This window comes from Nelusetta ayraudi, unplaced genomic scaffold (assembly GCF_046127955.1).
Source record: "Nelusetta ayraudi isolate G7.1 ecotype Tasmania unplaced genomic scaffold, CSIRO-AGI_Nayr_v1 ptg000219l, whole genome shotgun sequence".
NCBI lineage: Eukaryota > Metazoa > Chordata > Actinopteri > Tetraodontiformes > Monacanthidae > Nelusetta > Nelusetta ayraudi.
The window spans coordinates 225001-252980 of record NW_027466268.1 but is presented as its reverse complement, the minus strand read 5'-3'; the positions used below and the strand labels follow the sequence as shown (position 1 = coordinate 252980).

At 47.1% G+C, this 27980-nt stretch overlaps 3 protein-coding genes across 8 annotated transcripts in view; all 3 read left to right on the top strand.

Annotated features, from left to right (window-relative positions):
* The window catches only part of LOC142881818 (uncharacterized), a 34355-nt gene extending 21885 nt beyond the window's left edge, over positions 1-12470 (top strand). For 2 of the 3 annotated variants that reach the window (XM_076016128.1, XM_076016130.1), the window contains 15 exons: positions 373-456; positions 773-2153; positions 3060-3181; positions 3978-4082; positions 4171-4234; positions 5291-5416; positions 5524-5679; positions 6711-6803; positions 7154-7222; positions 7346-7488; positions 7571-7696; positions 8901-8958; positions 9046-9114; positions 9221-9247; positions 10647-12470. In XM_076016128.1, the coding sequence (XP_075872243.1) occupies positions 373-456; positions 773-2153; positions 3060-3181; positions 3978-4082; positions 4171-4234; positions 5291-5416; positions 5524-5679; positions 6711-6803; positions 7154-7222; positions 7346-7488; positions 7571-7696; positions 8901-8958; positions 9046-9114; positions 9221-9247; positions 10647-12127 (4104 nt within the window). In that variant the 3' untranslated portion in view covers positions 12128-12470. The remainder of the gene's footprint in view (positions 1-372; positions 457-772; positions 2154-3059; positions 3182-3977; positions 4083-4170; positions 4235-5290; positions 5417-5523; positions 5680-6710; positions 6804-7153; positions 7223-7345; positions 7489-7570; positions 7697-8900; positions 8959-9045; positions 9115-9220; positions 9248-10646) is intronic. The other variant, XM_076016129.1, reaches the window with a different exon arrangement.
* Positions 12471-14091: 1621 nt separating this feature from the next.
* Positions 14092-23170, top strand: LOC142881829 (uncharacterized). Of its 3 annotated transcripts, none has more exons than XM_076016166.1 (12): positions 14092-14237; positions 17570-17630; positions 18195-18272; positions 18482-18624; positions 18710-18832; positions 18985-19042; positions 19938-20237; positions 20707-20843; positions 20978-21094; positions 21195-21252; positions 21558-21623; positions 21724-23170. In XM_076016166.1, exons 1-12 carry the CDS (start codon positions 14232-14234, stop codon positions 22752-22754), a joined length of 2178 nt encoding a protein of 725 aa, XP_075872281.1. In that variant the 5' UTR covers positions 14092-14231; the 3' UTR covers positions 22755-23170. The 3 variants fall into 3 exon arrangements, with proteins under 3 accessions (XP_075872281.1, XP_075872280.1, XP_075872282.1); XM_076016165.1 differs by having other exon boundaries at positions 18192-18272; XM_076016167.1 differs by lacking the exon at positions 18195-18272.
* A 1154-nt stretch (positions 23171-24324) lies between these two features.
* Positions 24325-27980, top strand: part of LOC142881832 (regulation of nuclear pre-mRNA domain-containing protein 1A-like) — a 6753-nt gene continuing 3097 nt past the window's right edge. Inside the window, exons 1-4 of one of the 2 annotated variants that reach the window (XM_076016186.1) lie at positions 24325-24716; positions 26425-26554; positions 26663-26790; positions 26927-27021. In XM_076016186.1, coding sequence (XP_075872301.1) covers positions 24566-24716; positions 26425-26554; positions 26663-26790; positions 26927-27021 — 504 coding nt within the window. In that variant the 5' untranslated portion in view covers positions 24325-24565. The remainder of the gene's footprint in view (positions 24717-26424; positions 26555-26662; positions 26791-26926; positions 27022-27980) is intronic. The other variant, XM_076016187.1, reaches the window with a different exon arrangement.

Genomic DNA, 27980 nt, shown 5'->3' with positions numbered 1-27980 from the left:
GACCATCAAAAGGTCCAGGACCATCAGAGGGTCCACGACCATCAGAAGGTCCACGACCATCAAAAGGTCCACGACCATCAGAGGGTCCACGACCATCAGAAGGTCCACGACCATCAGAGGGTCCTCGACCATCAAAAGGTCCACGACCATCAGAAGGTCCACGAACATCAGAAGGTCCTCGACCATCAGAAGGTCCACGACCATCAGAGGGTCCTCGACCATCAGAAGGTCCACGACCATCAAAAGGTCCACGACCATCAGAGGGTCCACGACCATCAGAAGGTCCACGACCATCAGAAGGTCCACGACCATCAGAGGGTCCACGACCATCAAAAGGTCCACGACCATCAGAAGGTCCACGACCATCAGAAGGTCCTCGACCATCAGAGGGTCCACGACCATCAGAGGGTCCACGACCATCAGAGGGTCCGCGACCATCAGAGGGTCCGCCTCCAGGTGAGTCACGACACCGGGACCCTTCAGGGCTCCACTCTGGATCCTGGTGGTCGATAATTGATTTGAGCATTGTCTGTTTGATGTAATTTTAGTGTCTGAACAAAGGTCTCTGATAACATACCTGAAAGATGTTACATAAATTTGCAACCCAAAAACACACAACTTCAGTTTGTTTTTGTTCTTTTGGTTTTTGTGTTGCGTCATCGCGTGTCTAAGCACAGTTTTAGCACTGGTCACTTGGAGCTTCACCTGCACCGTGTGGATGTTGCAGAGAGAAAAAAGGCTCCAGATTTAATGCAGGTGTTTCTCTGGACAGGTGAACGATGTGGGCGTCAATGTCACCGAAGCATCGTCACCCAGCACTGCAACTTGCCGGGTCACCTCTGGATCGGTGCCAGTGCTCCCGTCCCCGACAAAGAAAGCTACGAAACAGAATGCAGCGCCTTCACCATCCTACAGCAACGACAAGAACACCTCCACCGCGGCCTTCTCTTCCAGTGTGGCTCTGCCCAGTGCAACGAACCCGAGCTGCGTGCGGCCCGTCGCCTCGAAATCGTGCGTGACGGTGGACAGGAGCCCGAGCGCCGCCGCTTGTTCCCTCAACGTGAAAAAATACATTCAGGACGCCGCCGTCACGTCGGAGAAGGCAGCCACGCCGGTGTCCACGTTGGCCTCAGCCGGGCCGCTAGAATCTGCACCTGCGGCGACCTCCATCCTTGAGACGCCCGTCCTTCCCTCGACTGCCAGAGTTGCAGAAGCAGCTGAGACGGACGCCGGGTTGACCAGCGCCGGTGGGAGCAGCGGCGCCTCCATTGGACGGTCTGCTCCCAGTCGAAACCTCCAATCAGTTTCCAACCCTGTCATAAGCCGCAAGCCTTCCAAGTTTGCGTCTCGGCCACCTTGTGGTGAAAGGGAGACGGCCCGGGTCCACTCTGGTGAGAAGGGGGCGCCACCCTGTGACCGAGCAGCACGCCTGAGCCCGCCGCGCCCCCCCCGATCCCAAACCCACCCCCCGAGAGGACCACCAGGCGAGCCGCGGCCCGCCTCTCGACCGTCGCCTCAGCGATGCGATCGTGCTGCGGCCTGCGCCGACGTCGCCGAGAAGGCGGTGCAGCCCAGAGCTCAAGCCGCCTCAAGCCTCAGCCCGACCGGAGCCCCTCCCCCAGTCCTGCAGCCCCCGCAACTCCCCGCCGCAGCCGTGCCGTCGGATGCATGCAGGGACAAGGAGCCACCGCGTGACTCCGCCCCCCGACGTCCCGAGACTGCACGCCATGAAGGCGCTCAAACCTGGGCTGACATCCTGGTGAGGCTGGGGCAGGTCAACGCTCAAGCAATGCGCACCGGCCCCCCGGCGGCTCCTCCGCAGCCCCCCACGACGCCGTCAGACCACCGGAGTAACACGGAGCGGTGGCGTCACGAGCCGCCACATCAGGCTAAAGCCTGGACCACCACTGGTGAGAGGCCGGTGCAGCGCGACGCTCAAGCAGTGTACCGCAGCGCCGCCACAGCCCCTCCCGCCCCCCCGCCGCCCGGCCATCGTCCTTCCAGAGCGCCGTTGGACCCCCGCAGGAACACGGACAAGCCACGGGGTGCTGCTGTCGTGAGCCCCGAGGCCGCAGCTCTGCCCTCATCTGGCAAATTTGATAATGTCAAAGCCTGGGTGGACATCAGCCCGTTGTACAGCGCTCCTGAAGTCGGTATGTCCTGTTCACCTCCTACATATATATACATATAGAAATATATGTGCAGTGGCGGGCCATGCATTTCACACCTAGGCCATCAATGTGTGTGTATATATATATATATATATATATATATATATATATATATATATATATATATATATATATATATATATATATATATATATCGGATAGGCCATCAATGTATATATATATATATATATATATATATATATATATATATATATATATATATATATATATGTATGTATATATGTATGTATATATATATGTATGTATATATATGTATGTATATATATATGTATGTATATATATATGTATATATATATATATATATATATATATATGTATATGTATATATATATATATATATATATATATATATATGTATATATATATATATATATAATGTATACATTGATGGCCTAGGTGTGAAATGCATGGCCCGCCACTGCACATATATTTCAATATGTACATATATATACATATATTGAAATATATATATATATATATATATATATATATATATATATATATATATATATGTATATATATATATGTATATATATATATATATTTCAATATATGTATATATATATATATATATATATATATATATATATATATATATATATATATATATATGTATATATATGTATATATATATATGTATATATATATATATTTCAATATATGTATATATATATATATATATATATATATATATATGTATATATATATATATATTTCAATATATGTATATATATATATATATATATATATATATATATATATATATATATATATATATATATATGTATATATATTAAAAAAATGATATATATGTATATAAACCAGGCGCATTTGTTTGAAATTTTTCTTTGTTCATTTCCCCACCAGGCGTTAATGAGTTGGTGGTGGTGGAATGCGGGAAGAAGAGGCAGGTCTTCTGCCTGCTGTGCTCGTTGAAGCTTTGCAATTCCAAGCACGTGTCCCATTACTTCCACAAATCCAACTGGGTGGTGAGTCCAGAGCCGAACCCACCTGAGAGCGAACTGTCATGGGAATTATTTTGATCACCAATCTATGAGTACAAGAAAAGTGGGTTCCTACAGTAGGGGTAGTTTCTGTTTTTTACGTTGAAGCTTCAAAGGCGCACAGAGAATAGGAGCAGTTTGCACGAGTGCACGTAAGGGGATGTGCAATGTGTTTGCGGTCTGTTGATGTGCACATTAGGATGGCATCAAGCAATTGAATTCACTTAAGACTCCTATTGTGGAAATTTTTTTTTTTTTTTAACCAAACAATGGAAGTCCAAGCACAGCGCCAGGTGGATATATGGGTCAGGTGATTACACAGCGGCGCAGGTGGAAGATACTAAATGTTTGGTGAAGAAGCGGCGGTTATAAACAGTTGTTATTGAAGTTCCTGTTGCCATAAAAGATGTTGTTATAAGAGTAGATGGTGAGTTAAACGCGACCATCCTGGAGCTCAGATTTGACCCGGTGAAATTTGGCCGGTACTTTAGAATGTCCGTCGGACACTTTGAAGGACTCCTCCGTCCACTGGCTCCACGTTTGCAGAGGGAGAGAACATTACCAAAGTCTTGATCATCGACATGCCAACATCATTTTTGATTGGTCAGAGGTCCAGCGTTCACCTTTTCACCTCACACAAGAGCGATCAGACACTACCCAGGAAAAGTGGAGAAGAAGAAGAAGAAGAATGAATTGATAGCACTGTCGAGCACCGTACTGCTGCTTATTCATGATGCTGAATCCACACCCTTGTTTGTTTGTTGTTTGTTTTCCCTGCCAGAGAAAGTTTACCCCGGCTGTTGACAGATTGCCTGAGAGCAAACTGGACAAATTACTGCCCTATTTTTTGGAACTGGAGAGAGAGCTGGACCCCCACAACAACAAGGTGCGTGTTCATAAATATAAGATCAATATATATATTTACATTATATTTATATATACATTTATCAGTTGACGGCTGACATCTTTCTCAGGCTGAAAGGCTGAAAGTGGACGCAGTCGAGTACAACCAGCTGGCCGACATGCAGATGAACAAAGGTGAGGACGACGCGGCACGTGGCCGCCGGCACCAGCAGCGCCTGGGAAGAAGAGAATTAAATCATATGAATGGACGGAAAACAACAATAGGCAGTTGTTGTGCAGATGATGCAGGAGTCCTCGTTGACCACCGACTTGATTGTGTCAGAGAAGTCCAACGTCAGTCGGGCACCCAGGTTCACCTGAGCGAGGTCTTGTAGCCAAAGTGGGCAACTCTGAAGCTGCGGCTCCAACGCCACAGATCCAATGCACAGATGGATATCTGTTTTAAAGGAAGACACATCACTGTCCCAGAGTGAATGGGGTCAAAATGTTGAACATATCATACAGGTACTACCCGAAAAATTAGAATGTCAAGTAAAAGTTGGCGATTTAACATAAAAGATGAGAGCAACAAATTGACGTCTCAAGCAGCTCCTTGTTGTGACTTTGCTGATGAAGTTTTTCAGCTTATTAAAACCACAAACCCACAAACTCAGAAAATTATTATAAAATTTGAGTTGTTTTTTTTTTTAAGCTACAAGACCTGATCAGCAAAATCCAAAGAAATAAAAGCTTGAAATATATTGATTTGCATATTATTCCTTTATATAATATGTCACATTCACCTTTTAAGTTGAATTGCAGAAATACTGCAACCTTTTCAGGATATTCTCATTTTCTGGGTAGTACCTGTATATTGTCTGGAGCTCCTGAAGAACCTCTTCCTTTAAATTGACTTGTCTTGCTTGGAAATAGGGAAGTAACCCCGTCAAGTTGACCCTCCTGCTTCGTCTGAAGGGAAGGAACCCAGTAGCACAGACTGCTTCATTTACTGCATGTTCGTCCTGTTTTCCTACGCAAAGGCTCATAACATATGGCACAGGATGTTTAAGACACTCCATTTAAAAACAACAACTGCCTATTGACTTTAGAGAAACGGACGGATGGATGTTCATATTTATGGTGAAATACTGCGTGGCTTCTCTGTGATATTGGAGCTGTCATAGTTTTAGTTCTCCGGCACACCAGCGACTCTCACGTCTCTGCATCGCCCCCTCTTTATTTTCACTGCAGCGGTTGAAATCGTCAGAGAAAAGCGGAACAGACAGCGGGAACGGGCCTCTGCGAGCAGGCGCGGCAACGCGGCAGCGGAGCTGCAGTGCGTCTTCGTCAGTCCCAGCGATGTCTCGTCACGTCATGGTAATAGAAACGACGGCGTTTAAAAGCCTTTAAGTTGGTGGATTCAAACTCAACTCTCCTAAAAGAAAAAAAGATAGATCAATAAGTGAATGAGAACAATTCTCCAGATCAGTACCCTGCTGCCAGAATGGGAAGAGCTGCGGACGGACGTCAGTACCCGAGGAGCTCGGAGGACAAAGGTCTTTGTCCCGATCCGCATCATTCCGGCCGTCCTGTGGCCAAAACAAAGCCCGAGTTCGGTGCTGCTGGGATGAGGATGGCAGGTATGTGTCCTCTTGTTCGTGAGTTACTCACACTCTTTGACAATGAATGACAGTCGATGCAATATTAAGGCTGTTTCAAATCAGATTCCTTTTTTAAAATCAATTAGCAATTAGGGCTGGCGGTCCACACTGTTTCTAGTGTAGTATCTGAACCTATGTATACTGCCTGATTTGAACTCAGCAGTGACCCTGCTGCACTCCTTCACGAAGGGCGTCTCTGTTTCCATATATGGCCTTGTTGTTGCTCACTGCCATCGAATCATAACCAGATGGCCATTGGGGGTGCAACTAAGGAATGTATACATTCTCCCCCACTCCTGGTATCTTCATCCCGGGTTACTGGGGGTATAAGAGGAGATGTGAACAAAGGGTCATTGGAGTTGCTCACACCTGGCCAAGAGACATCCCCGGGCTTCCATGGTGCCTGTTTGATTGCTGACTTCTTTGCAAATAAACCAGTTTTTACACAACCAAGTCGGTGTCAGCGAAGACTCCTTCAGCATCGACATCCCTCGAAGCCACCTGCAGAATTCACCACACTAGCAAGTGCCCAAATGGGACGTATACATACAGATCTAATGCGTAGATGGTCTTTCTTTGAAGGGAACATGTGTGACTGTGCCAGAATGAATGTGGTGAGCCACAGGAGAAATGTGTGAATGGTCACATGGGAAATGTTTAAAGGGGCTTGATCACATGGGAAATGTTGAAACATGTCAGGTATTTTATGGAGCTCCTTCAAACCCCCTTCCTTTAGATTGACCTCTCTGCTTCCTGTCAGTGACCCTTCAGCACAAACTGCCTGCTTCATTCTGTGTTCCTCCTCCAAAGGTTCCCAACGCATGTCAAGATGTTTCAGACGCTGCAGTTGCAACTATACAGTGGTGCTGTACAGGAAATGATAGAAAGCAGCCCACAGTCTGCCGCTGCATGCTTTATGCTCACCTTGCTGCAAGAACGACTATACATTCGTGCAGACATTCAGAGTCCCTCTCCCTCCCCCTCCTCCTCCTCCTCCACCTCTGCTGCAGAGCTTCAGAACCAGGCAGCACACAGCCACGCAGAGGTGCCTGGACCAAAACATCCTGCATGTGCACAGAGACCTCCATCTCCAACATCGCGAGGTAGGGATGGTCCATCCATCCATCCATCCATCCATCATCCTTAGCTGAATGGATTGAGTTGAATCCATTCACCCAACTACCTGTTTGTCCATCCAACAATCCATCATCCATCCATCAACCCTCAATCCATCCATCTAACCATCCATCTATCCCTCCCTCCCTGCCTCCACCCATCATCCAACCATTCCTTTATTCATCCAACCAGCCATCCATCCACCTACCCGTTCATTCCTCCATCCATCCATCCTTTATCCAACTATCCATTCACCCGTCCATCCATCCATCTTTGAACCATGAGTGTTTTTGTTGGGTTTTTTTGCACCAATGACTGTGTTGTCTGGTCGTCACAGGGGAAAGGCTTTGCTGCCGGAGCAACTTGTCACTTTCTTTGGAGGTCAGAGGTTGTGACTTGGTCATAGGTGAGTTGTCGTTGTTCTCCCTCTCTCTCCCTCTCTCTCTCTCCCTCTCTGATCCAGCTCGTTATTTCAATCCCACGTGACAAGCGACGGCCCCTCTCGTCTTTCGCGCGTCCTCCTCCTCAGGTCTCCGCTCCATGTGGGAGTGTCGGGGCGCCTCTTCCAGCCACCTGTCCACTTTCTTCCTGTGTGAGAGCTGCTCTGAGGTCATCCCCAACCACGACATCTGCCAACACGTGTCCAGCACTCAACACCAGTTCAACTACATGGTGAGCTGCTGCCCGTCAGACTCGCGCGCGCGTGCGTGCGTGCGTGTGTCTTCTGACACGATGTGATCTGCTTGATGAGCAGATGCAGCAGTACCCCCAGTACTTGTACTTCTGGGACGACCACGAGATCAGCGAGGACTACAAGCTGAACATCTTTAAGAACGTGGTGCATCAGCTGATGGCGCAGGAGGCCAACATTGATGCACAGGTAACTAACAATCCGCAGCACTGTCGAAGCTTTAGCCAGTGTCAACAGAGCAGTTTTCACTGTTGACTGTTGACACATCCTCTGCCAAACGCTATGAGCCTGTTGCATATGGAAGCAGCACGTGTTAGATGAACAAGATAGATGGTACAGAGATCTCTGGAGTCGAGTCAGACTGACTCCTCTCTCCTAAAAAAAAAAAAAGTCCTTCAATACAAAGACAAACAAGCCGACTCCTGATGCGAATGTCTTCTCCATTGTCGTCCTTCGATTGGCTGCCCGTTCTTCATTTCCCAGCCTCATTGGCTGTGGTTGTAGCCTTTGTTCCCCGTTTTAGGCTAATATCTGAGGCAGGAAACAAGTCCTTACTTGGCCGTGAGCCAAATGGGCCGTCCTTCATTTTGGTCAGAGTTGGGTAGAGTAGCCGAAAATTCTGCTCAAGTAAGAGTACAGTTACTTTAGAAAAATATGACTTAAGTAGAAGTAAAAAGTAGTGGCGTAAAAAAGTACTTGAGTAATAGTAAAAAAGTTTAAGGTAGTAACGAGCCGCACAGTGCAACGTAGCGGAGTCAGAGTAGCGTTTCTTCTTACCAAATTTACTCAAGTTAAAGTAAAAAGTATTGTGAATAAAACTTACACTTTGAAGTACAATTTCTCCAAAAATGTACTCCAGTAAATGTAACGCAGTAAATGTAACTCGTTACTACACACCTCTGCTTCTGGCCTGACCTGCTGAAACAGTTCCCTTCAAGAAAAGCCTGAGGTCATAAATTCCCACTCCTGTGAGGTGGCAAAGGCAATTCCTGTGTCTGCCCACCGCCTGGGTCACCCAGGGTCACTGTTTACGAGGCTTAATGAGTCACACAGTCTTTGCCCAACAAGGTTTTGAACACCCCCAGGTAATGTTACCCTATCGCCTATTCATTAGATCTGTGTCTCTGTCTCTGGAGCGGTCCACATTGACCACGAGAGCTCCCTCAGGCCAACCAGGCTGCCTGACTGATGCTAGACCTCTCGTGTAATAAACTCACACCTAGACAATCAAGTCAATGAAGATTCCTTCCTCCGCTTTGCTGCTGCAGGACAAACCACCACACTATGTATTGACTTGGTTTTGTGACTCTGGAAACAGACACATTACAATAGAACCTTTGCCCCCCCCCCCCCCGGTTAATTTCCATCTGTTTTGCATCCTTCCTTCTGAAAGGTGGTCCTGCTGAGGAGCGACATGCACGACTGCGTTCGGACAGCGCCGTTCAGTGAAGGTAGTGTTCATTTTGCCAGGGCTCAGCAGGTGTGTGGCCTCCCTGCCTAGGTGTGTATTTAGCATCGACTCTTCTGCTTTCCTCCAGCTGTGGAAATGGTCCGAAAAATCAAGAGTCCGCCACACCAGAGCATCTCCAGCGCCACTAGACAAAACGGTACGCAGCCAAGAATTTTTGCGTAGTTTCCTTTTTTTGTTTGTTTTATTGACTATTTGTGTGCAGCTCAGTCAGCTTACTCTGATTTTATTTTTTTTTTTCCCAGAATCGGCACAAGATCAAGACGACCGCTGTAAGATCCCAGAGAAAAAGACATTTAAACAGATGTTTCTGCTGTGACGCTAAAATGTTGAAAACATTTTCTAGTTCTGTTCAGCAGATGCATCATAGAGGCAAATGACAAAGAGGGGAAAGAATCAGTTTGGTTTTCTTAATGTAAATGTGTTGATCTTATTATTGCAGTTTTCTTTCCTGTCAGAGGAGTTTAAAGTTGTTTGACTGTGGACAAGTTCTATTGTTGGAGCTTTGCAAAGTAGGGTCTCTGCTGCTCTGCTGCTCGTCCCACAAAATAGATGTTTGTTAGAAAGGTTGTCAATAAAGTCAACCTGGACTCTCAGATGTGTTGCCGAGGAGCACCGCAACTGCAAAGCGTTATCATCCCCCAAGCACTCATTTCCCCGCTGCTTGTGTTGAGTTCAGATGCGTTGACCTGATTCTATTTCGATGGCCACAGTACAACAGTATTTTTCATTTATTTAGTTAGTTATTCTTGAATAAAGTCGATACGAATATGAGAGGAGTTTAGGAGAGTTTTATTTGTTTTTTGTTTTTTTCTTTTCTCTTTTCTCTGGTTTTTCTCAGACATGCAGCCTGATGGCCGTTGGAGACCAGCACACTCCGCAGACACACAGTACTCAGCCGACACGGGTATGGGGAGCCCTCTGTTCTTATGAAGGTTTGCACAGTATTGATAAACGTGTAGTGTTAAAGAGGGAAAACTAGATTACACTCAAAAGCGATGAAAGTCGAGGCCCCAGTTTTCTTCTCCAAAAAAACCCAAAACAAAACACACACACACAGCATCGTCTTTAGTTTTTGCACCCAGCGAGCCGACTCGTATCCTCAGCCGTGTCGCAGCTGGCCGATCTTTGAGCGCACACTGTCGACCTGTCTTCAGAGGCGAGTCTTCTGGCCTCAGAAGTTGCTGATAAGGTCATTCAAAGGTCAGGACATTCTTCTCAGTCATCCAACTCGAGTGGAACAACGTGTTGCACAGGCAGTTCATTGCACTGGGTTCACGTGATGAGGCGAGGAAGCTTCTACGACATTTCTACAATGCCCAACTCCATGCGATCAGATTAGCCACGTGTTTTCAGTCTCCTGCTAGAAATGAATGCTCTCTCCCACCTTGCAAGTTGAACAAAAAAAAAACAAGGTGCTCTCAGAGCAAAGTGGGCCGAGCCAACACCTTGCTGGGTTGTCAATAGTATCAGTGATCTTGGTGACATCACAAAGGGCTGATTTCCCAAACAGGGTTGTGGCAAGTTGTACGTGGGAAAGTCAGGGAAGCGTCACCTGGTTTCTTTGTAATAACTTTAGAGGAGTACTTTAATTTGAAAATAAATATTACCAATGAAAAACATCCAACAATCCAATACTAATTTTTTGGTTCTTTTTCTTGTGTTTCTTAGATTTAAGACGACAAACAAAAAATCCTCCTTCTCTCAAGACTGCTGTCTCCAGTCACCAGCACGTGCGGCGCATCTCCCAGGACGCTGATCCCGGTTCTCGCAACGTTCCTCACGAAGCCTGCAAGGGTCTTTCCAAGAACCAACAATTGAAACCACCGAAATCATGGAGTCGTCCTCACCAAGAGCTCCCCCCAGAACTCCCCTCCTCCTCCACCTCCTCCCTCTCCTCCTCCTCCTGCTCCTCCTCAACCTACAGAAGTCCCACAGCCAATCAGACTCCGCCATCGCCGCCAAGACCAGGTTCCCTGTTGGGCAGGAAAAGGCCTGCAGATGACACTGAAAAACCCAAACCTGATGACGGCTTACCGGTCAAATACGCACGGTCCTCCTCCTCCTCCACCTCGTCCTCTTCGTCCTCCAGCTTCCTGTCTGCTGACATTAAGGTCACAGCCAGGGCGGACAATGACGATAAAGCTCTGGAATATCTAGCGGCCTTGATAAAACGTGTGAAGTCCCAGGGAAGTGAGGCTGCTGTTGCTGCTGCTGCTGCTGCTGCTACCACCACTACCATGATGCCAGGTCCACCTCACACTGCTGCACCCAGCGTTCCTGAGTCACCTCCCGCTGGGCTAGAAGATAACTCCAAGCACGTGCACTTGCAGACCGTGCCCAAGATGACGCCTAACAGTGAAAGAAGCCAGACAGATTTGCACACAGCAAGGGAAGTCCAGGTCGAGGCCGAGGCCTCTGTGACGTCCCCGGGGTTGCCTGCTCCTCCTCCTCCTCCTCCTCCTCCCCCTCCCCTTCCTCCTAACCCACCACCTCCAACACCTCCTCCCCCTTCTCCAGGCTCCGACCAGAACCTGCAGCTCCTCCACACCAACACTCCCGGCCTGACCGCAGCTGGTGACGCCAGCCAGAAAACGGGTACCGGCTCCGACTGTCATAAGCTACACATCAACACCATCGTCACGGACAGAGCCAGAGCCACAGAGCCTTGGTTCGGCGCCAACAGAGTTACCACGTCGACGGAAGCGGTGGCCACGTTTCACTACCAGAGTGCCACTTCTTCAGTCGGCAGTTGGGCGACAGGTTACTGCGCTGGGCAGGTGGCCGCCAGCTACCCGAGCCCAGGGACTCCTGCTGGCTACAGCCAGGAGATGCAACAGTGGCTCCAGCAGCAGCAGCACCAACAGCAGCAGCATCTCCAGCTGCAGCAGCAGCAGCAGCAGCATTTCCAGATACAGCAGCAGCAGCAGCATCTCCAGCTCCAGCAGCAGCAGCAGCTCCAGCAGCAGCTCCAGCAGCAGCAGCAGCAGCAGCAGCAGCAGCAGCTCCAGCAGCAGCAGCAGCAGCATCTCCAGCTCCAGCAGCAGCAGCTCCAGCAGCAGCAGCAGCAGTTGACCCCCTGGCCCAGTGCCAACCAGACGCTCGGCAGTCAGGCCAGCGTTTACCCACAGTCGTACTACAGGTGCCTTTAAACTGCGTCGTCAACAAAACTCTTAATGTGAAGGAGACTGATTGCAGGGGCAATGATGACAATTGTTCTCATTAATTACAATTAATGTTGTGTAAAAAATGTTTAATGTTCATGCAAGATTGTTCCAGCTACCATAAGTTTTGCAATTTATTTTAGTTTGAGTGACATTTTCTTTTACATCTATGCTAGTTATTGTGCATACTAATGTTCCGCTCTGTTGATTAGAGCAAAGAAAAGGGTGCTGCTGTCTTATTGCTGTCTCTATTTTTTTTATGATGTTTTATTGTAATGTGCTTTTTTCATGCCTTCTATTTGTTTTTTTTAATAAAATCTCTTCATTGCTGCCCTGTGCAGTGTCTGATCGGTCACTTTATAGCCTAACTGCTGTATGCAGGGTTCAACATTCTTGTGCTGGTTCCTCAAAGTCCTGGGGGTGCAGTTGCCTCGTGCTGGAGGTAACGGGTCATGAGGGGGGTGTTGCTCATCGTGCACGTCACTGACCAGCTTCACTGCAGCCTCCTCCCTCCTGGTCTGGAGTGACGGTAGGGTTTGTGAGATGTTATCAGCTCTCCTTTTGATGATTTTTACAGGCCCGGCCGTGTCTGAACTCGCTCGGGTTCTGCCTGTTGTATTTTTTTTTTTTTTTTTTTTTTTTTTTTAAGAGGAACCCACCAAGAGCACTGAGCTGCATTCAAGACACAGCCTGATGAGAGTGGTGCAGATGATAACGAGGTCGTCTGCAGGTAGTCTGTATCTCGCCATGACGGTGAGATACAGACTACAGTTTTTATTGACTTCTCAATGTGGACATCTCCAGTCAGCCTCTGGTCAAGGTGGTATCCCACATACTTTCTCTCCAATTACAGATAATGTTGTTGTGGCTTAGAAATTGTTCTGGAGTATCCTCAGTACTCGCAAGGAGAGGAGGGAACTTAAGAAGGGGGGTTTGGAGGAGACGGTGAGGATGGAATCTGGTTATGTGGCAAGCGTGTCGTTATTCTCAACACCGGCTGTTGGGGAAAATACACACGTTTTTCATTTATCCCATAATATGCTTAAAGAATATTAATCTCATATCCCTTAATCGTGATTCAAACATTATTTGTGTGTAACCGAACAATGAAATATGCAAGTACTAACCATCATTCACGTATAACCGAACAGTGAACTGTGCGAATACTAACAAATGTGATGATGAGGAACAGATACTGTGGTGGGGGGGGGGGGACGCCAGACAGAGGATGTACGACTTCAGCGAAATCTTCTGTATGTTTGCCCAATGTGTGAAAGATTAATCGCTAGCCGTACGCAACCCGGGGACCGCCCCTAAATGCATAACAAAATGAGGCCCGTGAGACGGAGCGTGACTGACGTTGACTGACGTTGCCCGCCGTCTCAGCTCTCCTCGCGACACAAACCCACACTTGACTCCTGTGTGTTTTCTTTTTGCGTAATTGTTTGGGGTTAAACCTGACACCGGCCTCGTACGAAGGAATAAGGTTGCAGGAGGAAACGCACTCTTCCAGTGCAGATCCAGGCAAGCACCAGGCACAAGTGGATGGAGTTGCTTTTTTTTTTCTGGGCAAAACAACTCAGTTTCTGTCTGGCATTTCACACGGGGCTGTTTGTGTTATCGCGGGCCAGCATGAAGCTGGATTAGCCGCTAAACTGCTGCTGAAGGATGGAGCCTTTCCCGCGGCACTTGGTCGTGTTGAAGAGTCACAAGCTGGAGGTCACAACCTGTGAGCGTCCCAACTGTGCTGTCCTTCTGTATAACAGGTCCCCTTTAAAAGAGTGCGTTGTTCTGATCCACTCCAGTTCGGAAGGTGGCAGTATTGCACATCAAACGTCGCTTGTCAACAGCCATAAAAAAAAAAAAACTAAAGGCAGCAGAAGAAGAACACGAAGCTCTTGGCTCAGTGTGCGGCCAGGTAGCAGGTACTGCGCACGCCCCGCCCCCCCATCCTCACACACACACACACACACACACACACCACCAACTTTGAAACAGTCCAACGTCGTCAATAGGAAGCGCGTGTCTAAGGTCGGCTGACACCGGAGAGCCGCTTCCCGCCTCGCGGACGCCGTTTCTTTTTGACGACGTGATGTCGGTGAGTTTGTCTGCAAAAGTTTATTCCTGCGTCGGGTGTCACGCCGAGCGTGGTTGTGCGTGTAAAAACCGTTATGACAGTCAGTGTTCCGCAGTAACTTTTACCGGCGACGTTGAGTCCAGGCGATCACGCGCCTTCACGTTTCGGTCGCGGGAACGCCTTCCCGCCGGCCTCACGCGTGGTACCGCCGACACCCAATTGTTTTCCGAGTCGTACTTGACTTTTTTTTCTTTCTTCTTCTTCTTCTTCTTCTTCAATTTCCCAAATGCTATCGTCGCGGTATTGTACAGACCTTCAGATACAGACCGTTGTCACTTCATTCCACAGTTTACAGAAAATCTAAAAAAAAAATAAAAAAATAAAAAAACAATATTCTGGCGCCGATTTTAATTCAACTTTTAATCGCATTGTCTGCCGTGCTGATTGTGCCTGCATCGCGCTACAGTGTACTGTCGCTTCTTTCTTTCCCTCCTCCACACTCTCCCCCTTTCTCCCCTCATTCCACTCAGTTTTATCTCACTGGAGAGTGGCTGTTGTTTTGAACCACTGGCAACTCACGGTACTGATGCGCCATCTGGCGGATAGTGTGTGTGTGTGTGTGTGTGTGTGTGTGTGTGTGTGTGTGTGTGTGTGTGTGTGTGTGTGTGTGTGTGTGTGTGTGTGTGTGTGTGTGTGTGTGTGTGTGTCAAAGCGACAGCAAACGGCTGCAGTGATGGGTGCTCAGGGGGAGTTTGTTTTGAATAAACGTCTAATTTACTGGCAAACTTTCCGAACGTGTATTTACGAGATTAAGGAGACCACCTGACCTGACCTGACCCGACCCGACACTGACCTCTGTCTGCAGGAGAGGAATGTGCAGGGGAGCTCCTCTCTGAGGTTGGGATGATGAATTAATGCCCCGCAAGGTTAAAGTTTTTCGATGGGAATTTGCATTGGCGTTAGGATTTTGAACCATGTTGCAGTCGCCAGTTTCCAAGTGGTGGATACTACAATCCTGCGGAATGTTGGCGAAGAAAATGTCAAAAGAACGGCGCGGTTCCCACGGGGAAAGATCGGGGCGAGTCACGCCGACCCTGACAAGGACCTTGACGACGCTCTCTGCTGTTTCGCTGGCATGTAGATAAAGAACAGAGGAGGTTCGTCAGGAAAGAACATTCACCTAACAACCTGACCTGTGCTGGATTGTCAGGCGGCAGCAGTCCTGTGCGGACGACGGTGGAGGACTCCTCGTTGACACCGACTTCATTACATAGAAGTAAGTTTATTCCAAAAGACGTCAGGCATCGATTGGACAGCCAAAGGTTTTTTTTTTTTTTTAGGGTTAGGGTACTGTGGCAAAACTGGTATTTATATCATAATTATTTCATCAAGAAACGATTGCATTACTTTTCTAAAAAGCTAAAAAATATTTTATTATCCACAAAATGGCTGAAATTTAGAAAAACAACCGGAAAAAATAAAATAAAGTGACTGCGACGACGCACTAAAGCAAGCATGGCGGCGGCAAAAGACAAAAAAAAAAAAACTTTTTGCGATTGCGTTTGCGGCTGGAAATACAAACATTGTTTTGAATTCATCTCGTCTGAATCAGAGAGTATTGTGGTTCGCTGTGCGTTATGTGCAGGAAACAAGACGCTCTCCACCCTCACTTTGTCTTTCTTTAACGGAAGTATTTAGACATTGATTACTCATGAAGCAAAGTAGTTAAAGAAGTCATTAGATTGCTTTTTTTTTTAAGGAGTTTGCAGATGTGTCTTCAAGTGATTTATAAAAAAAACCTTGTGTCGGTTTTATGTAACGTCAGTGCGGCAGTATTTTTGCACGACTTTGAAAATCTGGCAAGTTCTCTCTCCTGCCTGAAGTCGTGCAGCGTCCTGAACTGAAAGTTCCAAATAACTCCCCCGGACTCCGCAGGGTGTGGGGCGGTGAAGTGAAGGAACAGGTGCGTGAGCTATTTATTCTGTGGACTGTACAACCAAATGAACAATGGGGTCTGAAGAGTGTGGGCGGCACCCCTGATGGTCCCAGACCCTGATGGTCCCAGACCCTGATGGTCCCAGGAGGAGACGCAGGTGAAGAATGAAATAATGGCCTGTAAAATAGCCACTTGACACCATCCGCAAGGTGCAATGGAAAATAAGTCTTCTTGTATTATTCTTTTATTCTGTTTGTTTAGCACATGTTATCCATATAATCACCGCTAGTGCACGCAGTCTGTTTTAGTTCCATCAGGAGAGCCATGGAACCATCATGTAGTGACCACCACCAGCATTGCACATGACGCTCAGGCGTCCATGCCTGTAGTTACCCTTGCATGAGTCCTTTGTCATTGGTGGCACGTGTGCATGTTGTATTCACCCTGTGGTGTTCATGCTGTCATGCATGTGCTCGCCCGTCGTGCCTTGTACCATCTATGAGGTCCTTTGTGGTCGTCGGAACCTCATGACTCCCCTGTGCAGGTCACTCGGGGTTGACCTCTTCTCTAAGGGCTTGACCTTCCGGAGACTTCTCCTCGTGTTCCGCCAGGGTGAGCTGTAAATCTGTGTCTTGTCTCCTCTTATCCTCCCCTCTCCTTATCTCCCCCCCCCCCCCCCCCCCCCCCCCCGTGTCTTTATTCTTTCCACAACAAAGGCGAGGGTTGAGGGGTGGAGAGACTGTCATGGAAAATTGTTATTCGTTCATTTGACCTGGAAACCAGCTGACTCCGCTCCTCCTTGGCTCCAAGCGCGAGTTCTTCTTAGAATAATGGAATACTTTTGGAATTCCTACCGAGTTTGATGGACTGCAAGTCGCTCCCCCGCAGTTGCAGACGTTTCCCCCTCACTGTGAAAGACGCCTCCTCTCCTCTCCTCTTCTCTTCTCTTCTCTCCTCTCCTCTCCTCTCCTCTCCTCTTCTCTTCTCTTCTCTTCTCTTCTCTTCTCTTCTCTTCTCTTCTCTTCTCTTCTCTTCTCCTCTCTTCTCCTCTCCTCTCCTCTAACTGGAGCTCTGACCTTTGATGACTTCCTGTTTATTCTGCGTGCTTCCCAATTTTTTTGCCAACGTTCTTATGTGTTTAAAAATCTCGCTCCTTTATTCATCCGATGCGCCACTCTGCTCAGAGTGCCTCGTACTCTTGATTGTGAGCGTCGACCCGGAAAAGGCGATAAACTCTTTCAAGGCTTTTGTCTGCAGAATTTCATTCCAGCCTGCGTGTGAGAAAAGCAGAGTTTTGACGGAATGTCTTTAGGCCAGAGGCTCCCGAGTAGAAATCCTGCGTGTTTTGTCTATGTGTCCTCTGAGGTCTCAGTGCCGTCTCAGCATCCTGACCTCGCTGTTCCTCTTCGTGCCTCAGGTCAACGGTGGAGGCCATTCCTGCGGTGGCGGCGGCATGCAGCACGTTGATGCACAGAGAGGTTGGATGAGGAGTTTTTTTGTCTCTTGCCGCTCATCCATACACACACACACACACACACACACACACACATACACACACATACACACACAGGTACTACCCGAAAAATGAGAATATCAAGTAAAAGTTGTTTTATTTTGGCAATTTAACACAAAAGATGAAAGCAACACATTTTATTGAGCCATTCCACGCAGATTGACATCTCAAGCAGTTCCTTGTTGTAACTTTGCTGATGAAGATTTTCAGCTTATTAAAACCACAAACCCACAAACTCAGAAAATTATTATAAAATTTGAGGTTGTTTTTTTAAGCTGCAAGACCTGATCAGCAAAATCCAAAGAAATAAAAACTTGAAATATATTGATTTGCATATTATTCCTTTATATAATATGTCACATTCACCTTTTAAGTTGAATTGCAGAAATACTGCAACCTTTTCAGGAGATTCTCATTTTCTGGGTAGTACTGTATATATTTATATATATATATATATATGTGTGTGTGTGTGTGTGTGTGTATACTGTATATCTGTTTGACTTTTGCACTCTTTGTCTGTCTGCAGAAGCTGGTCGCAGAAAAAGCCACCTTGTAGATTCACTCAAGGTGTATTTGAACAACGGGAGCAGGCTGCAACCCATCATCGGTCTGCTGTGAAAAATCCCACAGAGTGAATGTTGTAATCTACGTGTGTGTGTGTGTGTGTGTGTGTGTGTGTGTGTGTGTGTGTGTGTGTGTGTGTGTGTGTGTGTGTGTGTGTGTGTGTGTGTGTGTGTGTGTGTGTGTGTGTGTGTGTGTGTGTGTCTGCTGTGTTTCCCTAATTGTTGGCCTTGTTTTTTTCTTTGGCCCATTCAGGCCTGGGCAACATCGTAGAATGTTGGATGGCGGACGGGCGCTGCTCGGAAGCGCTGTACCTGTGCGAGGTGTGCGTGCTGCGACTCAGCAAAGCCGACGTGCGGAACCACATCACGGGCAGCCTGCACAGATACAACTACATCGTAAGGATCCGCCTCTGGATTTCTTATCGTTTCTGCTGCACGACGTCTTGTGTTGAGGGGCTTTTCTGTTTTGCGCCGCCGTCAGAGAGCTCGTCATCCCCACCTAGTGTCCAAATGGAAGGATGACGCTGACCTTTGTGAACTGGCCTGGCCGCTGATGGAGATGGCCAAGACGCTGGAGAGTGAAGAGGGACCGGGAGACATCCAGGTTTTTGGTTTTTTTTTTCTTTCTTCATTTAGGTTCTCTACCTCCACTCTCACACCCCCCCCCCCCCCTTCCCCCTGCCCACTTACTGTCAGTGGCTGTAAGCGGCAGGTGTGTTGACTGACGTCCTCTTTTGTGCCCGTCCTCCTGTGAAGTTGTTAGCGGTTGACGATGCTCTCTACCAGAGGATGCTCTCCTCCACCGTGGACCATGGTCAGTGACTCGTGCTCGTTTGTCCATTGCCGATCCTCCATGTCTGCTGTAGAGGTCGACTGATTGGCTGGAAATCCTCAGTTGTGTTACTTAAGAGACAAAATAACAGCGTTCATTGACAAGCGTATGACTCACAGCAACATGTAACGCTGGAGTTATTGTATTCTGCGATTTTGAACGTTTCAGAGCACAATAGAAGGTCAGTTCAGCTGTAGTCCTGCTTTGAGTCACACGCTGAGTGCCCCTTTATTCCTCCAGAAGAGTCCAGAATCCACTGCAAGCCACATACAGGTACAACCCCAAGTATTAGAATCTCAAGTAAAAGTTGTTTTATTTTGGCAATTTAACATAAAAGATGAAGGCAACAAATTGACATCTCAAGCAGTTCCTTGTTGTAACTTTGCTGATGAAGATTTTCAACTTATTAAAACCACAAACCCACAAACTCAGAAAATTATTATAAAATTTGAGTTTGTTTTTTTTAAGCTGCAAGACCTGATCAGCAAAATGCAAAGAAATAAAAACTTGAAATATATTGATTTGCATATTATTCCTTTATATAACATGCCAAACTCACTTTTTAAGTTGAATTGCAGAAATACAACAACCTTTTCAGGATATTCTAACTTTCTGGTTAGTACCTGTGACCAAAACGAACCAGAACTTACAAATTCTGCACAGTAAAACCCGAGTCGTAATCAAACTCGCAACCCTCTCGCTGTGGCCGACCACTGCATCGTCATGTTTATGATCTAACAGCCTTTAAAGCTGGAAGAAAAAAAAAAGAAAAAAAAAATCAGTCGACCTCTACTCCTCCGTCCACCTGCTTCCTGTCTGTGTGATGTCATTCCCTTGTTTACGCATCCCCTCCGTTGTGCGTCTGTCCTTGTTGCAGCCATGGCTCTGGTTAATATTGTAAGAGATTATGACGAGAGCCAATCAGGCGCTGCGGGCGCAGAACCGGGATCCCCCCCTCCCCAGTGGGATAGCGCTGCGCTTTTTAGGGATGGTGATGACCAGCAGATGGCGTACGAGGAACCCTTGTCAGCGCCGGTGCTGGGGGACGATTTTTCTTGGCTGCAGCCGCAGTCGCCCGCCGCTCCTCCCGCCGCTCCTCCCGTCGCTCCTCCCTCCTCACACGAAGAGCCGGCGCTGTCAGAGAGCAGCTTCCTGGACGGCTACACTCATCTCTTCGGTGAGCACACAAGTGAAAATATATTCTGTCCTCGCTTGACGTGACGTCAAACTAAACAGATGGTTAACGTGTGTGAGGCGATCCCATGAAAACTGAAGCTTTTGTTTTTTTTGTTTTTTTTCCTGATTTCTTTGCTTTTTCCATTGCGAGCAGTGAGGTTGAATCCACTCTCAACTCTTTGGAAAAACTGTCGTGAAACATACAAACAAAATATAATCACTATCAACTCTCGACAGTATTTCCATGTAGCAAAGTATAATTAGCAGTTCTTAGCTACTGAGCAAACTACTCTGTGAACTGGGCGGACGCGTCAACCTAATGATACGACTCACGATTCAGTCATCTTAAAGAAAAAAGAATTGTAGTTCTTTTTTTTTTTCTTCTTTTTTTTTTTACCAGCTACATAATAGCAATGTTGTGGGGTCAGAGGTCAAGCATTGAACACTGTCGGGGTGCTGCGTCCTCGCAGGTCTCTGCCGTGTGCTGGAGTGTAAAAACGAGGAAGGCCAATCGCGCTGCTTCCTGTGTCGCTGCTGCTGCCAGAGAAGCAGCGCTGGAGGCATCGTCTACCACCTGTCCTCCAGCTCCCATCTCATCAACTACCTGGTGGGTATTATTGCTCGTCCGTCGCACAAATGCGAGAGCCGTCCTCCATCAAGCGTGATATTCCCACCTTTTTATTTATTTATTTTATTTTATTTTATTTTATTTTATTTTATTTTAAAACCATCTGTGTGCAGCTGGAAACTCGTCCTGAGCAAATGCAGGCGCTGATGCCAGGCATCACCAACAACAAGTTTCCTCTCCAAACCCTGGCGCAGGAAGTGGAGGAAGAGGAGGGCGCACGGAGGCCAGAGGTGTTGTTTTATTCTCATCCCTTCTCTGACATTTTACAGCTTTTTTCCCTTTGGCTCGTCTCATCCGTTCATATTTGACGCACGAGTCTGGCGTTTCCAGGTGGTGACGTTGCCCGAGTCTCTCTGTCGTCTCATGAGCAGCAAAAGCTACCACTGGTGTAAGTACAGACCCCTCCCCCTGCCCCTCCCACTCTTAACTCCTTTGGCCACGTCTCGCCTCTTTCACAGGGAATCTCTAAAGAATCTCCAGTGACGTGAGTGAGTTTAAAAACTTCAGCCACGTTGTTTCATGTTCGTAGGCCACATTTTAGTGTGTCATGACTCATGCATTTTATTTATTTGGGATTGTTTTTGTTTTTTTCTCCTTCTCCACATTTGAATGCATTCTCATTGCATGAAAAAATATTTTATGTACAAGCTGTGCATTTTATGTTACAGTATTTTTTTTGTTGTCATTTTTCAGGCCTGCAGGCGTTAAAAAAAACACCGGCAAATTCTTCACACTTTGACAAGAAATTAAATGGCAAAGGTGTGTGTGTGTGTGTGTGTTTTTCCACCTTCTTTAGCAGTCCAATGTGTTTTTATATCTTATGCTACTGATGTATGACTCTGCTTTCCACTGCTTTAAGGGCCTGCAACAACCAAGCCCAGGGCTGGCGATGTGCCGTCTAGAAGCACTGTGGAGAAGGGGAATCAGCGGAAAGCAGACAGCACTGTGTTTAAGGTAAGCCTGCCTCTGACCGAAGGGTCCGTGCTGTTGCAGAGGACGTCCTTCAGCAGAGACAGGGTCCCCCTGTCCACCATGTACGAGCCGCCGCCCTCGGAGTCGACCCTCGACCCCTGGCCGGAGCCGGAGGAGCACTCGGAGGACTTGGAGCTGGAGGAGCAGTGCTCGTCGCTCGGCTCGCAGGCGGGAGAAGGGGACCCCTCTGGCGAAGACGCGGAGGGAAAGCAGGAAGTGGACGGTGACTTTGTGCAAGCTGTGCAGCCTGACGCTCTGAGGGTGGCCAACGTCCTGTCGTCCTTGGGGAATGACAGCGGCAGCGACGATGGCTCGGAGGAAGGACAGAACTGGAGAATCACCCGGACGGTTTGGCTGGACGAACCCCCTCAAACGCCAAGCTGGTCCGAAGGCGCCGTCGGGCCGCTGCCTCGCTCCCCCTCTGAGCCCGCGGATGATGAGCTGTGGAGCAGACTGGAGAGCGGCAATGGCGGCGGCGGCGGCCCGTCGGCGGGGATGTCGAGTGGCCGCAGCCTGGAGTCGACCTCCAGCCAGGCTCTGTCTTACTACCAGCAGCATCAGCTGCAGTATCGATACATGGCGATCGGCGGCGCCTTGGTTCAGCACGGCGGCCCCTGCTGCTCAGACACCAACGGCATCAACGCGCCTCTTCCCTTTGGGGGCCCCCTTGCTGCCACGGGCGGTACTGCGGCCGAGCCCCAGCCGGCTGATCGCAGCCACCCGTGGCGGTCGGTCATGAGCTGCATGCCCTTCGGACCGAACCAGGCGGCCCCCCAAGGTCACGCCACAGCCTGGTGCCACCCCTGGGGGGCGGGCCGAGAGATGACACCCGATCAGGTTGGCCAGAGGTGGGCCGCCCCCGCCGCTGCTCAGCAGCACTGTCACTCTCACCACACGGTCATGTGGACTTTACGCTGATCTTCAAGGCAGCCGCTCGCTAGTCAAAGCCAGGCTCACATTGAACAACTCTTTCTTTTTTGGTTTGTTTGTTTGTTTGTTTGTTTGTTTGTATGGAATGAAAATGGTCAAGCACAGGTTGCTGCCACTCCGAGTTTATGCTTTTTGTGTTTGTGTTTTTGGTATGCATCTCTATTTGGTCCAAACGGGAACCTGAAGGGACAGACACTGGATTTATGCTGACTTTGAATATTATTACTAAACACTGTCTTTAGGAATAATATTTTGCAATATCATTTGCACAAATGTAAAAGTGGATTTCTTTTCTACTGGATATATTTGTTTCTATTATTTTTTGAAGTCCTTTTCTTTCACTGGAACACTGGAAAAGTGTCTGTTTATGTCGATGAGGGAGTTGGTTTTCCTGATATCCATTCTATATTGTTGCTGAATGTATGAAGGTTTGTTCAAATGTGTTTGACAGTATTTTGCAGCAATCCATCTCAATTCTTTGCTCTTGCCGAGGCCTTGTAGTCAGTCTTTGAGTGAGTGAATGAATGAATGAAAGCAGACAAAATGCTGTCTGGAAAAGAGGGGGAAACTCTCAGTTCAACTGCACATAAAGCTTTAAGCTCAATGTGCAAAACACATGGTTTTTTTTTACAGGCATATATGCACAGTATTTACAACTTCCAACAAAATAGTCCTCCATCAAATACCTCCCACAAATTCCCTCTGTGGAATGGTTTTTATGTTTTGTTTTGTTTTGTTTTTTTAGATTTACATTTGCGCTTTCTTCCCAAACCGTTCCAAACACCCTACACACTGAACTACGCAGACATTTGCTGTTGCACAAACTCAGATTTAAAAAAAAAAAAAAAATTACATTCACCTCTGAAATGGTCACAAAAAATTGTTCCCCTGGAAAAGTTTATTTTTGAATTTCCTTTCCTTCCTTTCCCTCTGTTCTGCTTTGACCCACTGAATAAGTATTTCTGTTGCTGAGCTTGTTATATCAGAACATTTGCAAAGGACGTGGTTTAAATGTGATGTTCCTTGTTACATTCTTTCTGTGGAATAAGGCGTTCTATGGCGTTTGTCTCACTCGCAGAAGACCAAAACAGTTGTGTTCACTGGTAGATCAACGTTTGAAACATTGTTGTAAATCACAAAATTGGTTGATTGATTTTGGTGACCATGAATGCATATACATTCTACGTTTGATAACTGCGTTCTATATTTAAAAAAAATTAAAAAAAAAAAATAATAAAAAGTTTTCACGCAAGTCTTCGTCATTAGTCTGACATTTTTCATTATGGTGCATTCACCGCCTGTCTCTGAGTTCTAGGTTGTGCCGTCTCCGGTCAAAGCACTCACGGACATTTTTCAAGAATTCTGTGCTCGCTGCAGATGTTTTGTTTGGAGTTGGTTCGGTTGATTAGAACGTTGTCTAAAGTGGAGGTAAATGGAAGATGTTGAACACATTTTTGACGGTGTTATCGATGAGTGCGCAAATTACGACGCACCTGAATGCAACGTTACAGACTAGAAATGAAGCCACACCCACTGTGTTGGCTGTCGCCAAGCGCAGCCGTCAGGGAAGCCGCACCTGGACAATATAGTGGAAGAAGACCGCTGCAGATACGAAAGAGCCAAGGCGGGCTTTTCACAGAAGCGGTTTGTTATATAAAGAACAAAAAAACTTTATGAATCTGAATGGCCAACATTCCTGCGACTGCTAGCTAGCCAGCGGCGGCTCGCGCATCTCCGAGGAGAGGAGGGCGGGGGGAACCTCGCAGCTGCCTCGTACCCCCCTACGGTCACGTCTCAAAATGTCAGCTTTCTCCGAGGCAGCGCTGGAGAAGAAGCTGTCCGAGCTGAGCAACTCCCAGCAAAGTGTGCAGACGCTGTCCTTGTGGCTCATCCACCACCGGAAACACTCGAGGACCATCGTCGGCGTGTGGCTCAACGAGCTGAAGAAAGGTGAGTCGGCTAGGCTAGCTGCTCCGCGAGCGTGCTCGCGTTGGTCCAACGTAACGCGTTCCGCCTCACGTTAGCTACTGTAGTTTGTCTGCTGTGGTCAAAGTGCTGCAAAGTTCATGCTCCGTTTGTCTTGGTCATGGCTCTTGTGATAACGGTCTTCGTTTCACAGTTGCGTTTACCGCTAGCTAACTTTTGGGCTCTGCTAGCATGTGATGTGTTAGCACCCGCAGTAGCTAACGTCAAACTTTACATTAGTCGCTGCGACTTTATGTCCTTTACACAAGAACACTACAATAGCAGCACGCCGTCGATAACACAATGGGAAATGCAAACTAATTATATTGTTTATACGCTCGTGCCACTCTGGTGGCCGAGGTAAACAACGTTACAGCAGCCTCCAAACCGTCTAGCACAGAACTAAGGCCTTCGTCTTCTGCACACAAGACTGAAAACATGTCTGTCTGTCTGTCTGTCTGTCTGTTTGATTGTCAGATATCAACGTAAAGACAGAGAAGACTCTCATTTAGCGAGGATGCCGTGCACGCCCGGTTAGCTCTTAGCGCGTTGTCGTTGTTATACCCCAACTTCTTAAGGCGTTTGTTTCTTGAAAAATGTCTTAACTTTCGCCCCCATGTGGCCGAACCTTGTAACGGCTGTCAGTCCACGGAGCTTTGCACTCATCCGCAGCCTGTCATGCGTTCTTATTTATTTGTCAAGCGGCCTGTACATCCGCATCTCATTACCCTCCCAGCATCAGCCCAGCTGTGCTGAATGGGTGGACGTTAGTGTCAGGTGTTCGCCATCGCAGGTGAAGACAAACACTGTGCTCAAGGACTCTCAGTGTTTGACCCCACAGTCAGCAGGGGGCAAGGATGACACCTCTGTGTGTCATCTGCATGCTTCATGCTTCATCAATACGTTGCCTGTCTTCAAGTTTATTCGTTTTGAATTCAGACAGTAAAATTGGACAAACGCTAAATGAATTCTTATTATCGTTATGCTAATAATACGTCGCATTCTTGGCATATTTTGGTTGCAAAACTTTGTGTTTTCACATTAAAAGATGCTTCATGTTAGATTGTGACACAATCACAATACAGTTCCTTTTCTAAATTGGGCATTATAGGAGCATTGGATATTGATGAACATATCCTAACCAAGCCATTTAAATGTGAATTCAGATATTGAGTGCTTTATATATTTTGAGTTCTTTGTCGTCAGCCTGTCTGTTTCCTCGTAGCTGCCAGTGGCACAGCCCTTCCCTTCCAGGCGCAGGCTTGGCTGTTCAGTCAACGTCCTCATGACACGACAATGATAGTCGGTGTTGTATTTTAGGAGTGCAGAGTGCCGTGTTAACAGCACCAGGGACACAGACAAGAAGTTTTTAATACGGTGAGCAAAACACAGAGTGAGCTGCAGGGATTGCACACTCGGAGGATAATAAATCATTTGAAGTTAAGCTCTTAAGTGGGCAAAACCTGCTGGGGCTGTAGCCAAGACGGAGCCAGAAGGGTACTATTATTGGACTTGTAGTTATTACAGTTGAGCTCAATGATAAGCTTAACTGTAATAGTAAATTGTGATTATTAGTCACCACTGACCATAAAGGACAGTAAAAAGTCCAGTCAGTGTTTTGCCTTTGAAGTTCATTTTTATTGTGTGCATTGTTGGATGTTGTTAACCTATTTGTATCTTTGAATGCCTGCAGCTCAAGTGCCACGCAAGCTGACCTTCCTCTATCTGGCCAATGACGTCATCCAGAACAGCAAGAGGAAAGGGCCAGAATTCACTCAGGACTTTGCGCCGGTCATAGTCGATGCGTTCAAGCATGTGTACAGGTCAGTCAGCGCCACATGCATTCTGACCTCCGTCTTGTTGCGCCTCTGTCGGAATTGTGCAGTGTGGGGGCGTGTGGGTGATTGCATTCATCCTTCTGTCCTATTCAGAGATGGTGAGGAGAGTTGCAGAAAACAGCTGGGCCGGGTGTTGTCCATCTGGCAGGAGCGGGCTGTGTACGACAGCAGCCTGCTGGATCAGCTGTCGCAGGTCCTTTGTAAGTTCCCTCAGTGTGCAGGTACACCAGGGCCCTCTGGTTGCACCACTCAGTGTCCAATACAATCCCAAAACGATTGTTCAAATTGAAAGGACGGAGCAAAAGCTCAAGTGCACGAGACGCATTTTCCAATCTTTAAATGTCTTTTCGCCAATAGATGGAGAGAAGAAGGCCAAGAAGAGGCAGTATGAGGAGATCCAGCCGGACGTTGAGGACTTTGCCTCTCAGAGCTCGCCGGCTGAGCCCCCACAGGTGCTGCACGGGAAGTTTCACTTCTCTGCTGAAGACACATGACCACCACTCCCCACCGTACATGGCTTGTGTCAACACTCTAGTATCCTCTGCCTCTGGGCCTGTTGCAAAAAGCAGAATTCACTTCCCAGCTATTTGTTCTCTTCAAGGGTGTAATTTAATTTGCTGTTGTGCAGGTTGAAATAATCAACTTTATAAAACGGCAGGGATAAAGATTTAGAATAACTTCTATGTAACATTGGTATTATTGCGATTCCTACCTATGTACATTGGTACGGTGGCCGATGAGGGCCAAACACAATACAACTGTCAAGTGCGCTTAGTTGGCGAAAACAGCTGCAGGTGAGGAAATGATGGAAATTCACAAACACAAGTCTGAACGAGGTGCAAAAAGAGGGCCGTGGTGCAAACGAAAAAATGCTGCTGCAAGACATAAAAACACACAGGTACTACCCGAAGAATTAGAATATCAAGCAAAAGTTGTTTTATTTTGGCAATGTAACATAAAAGATGAAAGCAACAAATTTTATTGAGTCATTCCACGCAAATTGACATCGCAAGCAGTTCCTTTGCTGATTAAGAGTTTCAGCTTATTAAAACCACAAACTCAGAAGATTATTATAAACTTGAGGGTTTTTTTTAAGCTGCAGAAATAAAAACTTGAAATATATTGATTTGCATATTATTCCTTTATATAATATGTCAAATTCAACTTTTAAGTTGAATTGCAGAAACACAGCAACCTGTTCATGATATTCTAATTGTCTGTTTGGTACCTGTATATGAAATCATGAAATGCGCCGCAAACAGAGGAGCGATGCAAATGCGTCTCTCCATTGGGCTGTTCCGGTAAGAGCGCCCCCTGCATGTTTGGAGCACTTCCGCCGTAGTGACTGGTTTATGCAGCAATTTCTTTGTTTACATCTGTTTTCTTGGTTTGCATCGCTTCTCTGTTTGCA

What these genes read in the sequence shown, in the direction of transcription:
- LOC142881829 (XM_076016165.1), top strand. An exon ending in AGGGACCGGGAGACATCCAG is followed by an intron (nt 18,833 to 18,984) that starts GTTTTTGGTTTT and finishes CCTCCTGTGAAG; the next exon opens with TTGTTAGCGGTTGACGATGC. An exon ending in CGGCTACACTCATCTCTTCG is followed by an intron (nt 20,238 to 20,706) that starts GTGAGCACACAA and finishes GCGTCCTCGCAG; the next exon opens with GTCTCTGCCGTGTGCTGGAG.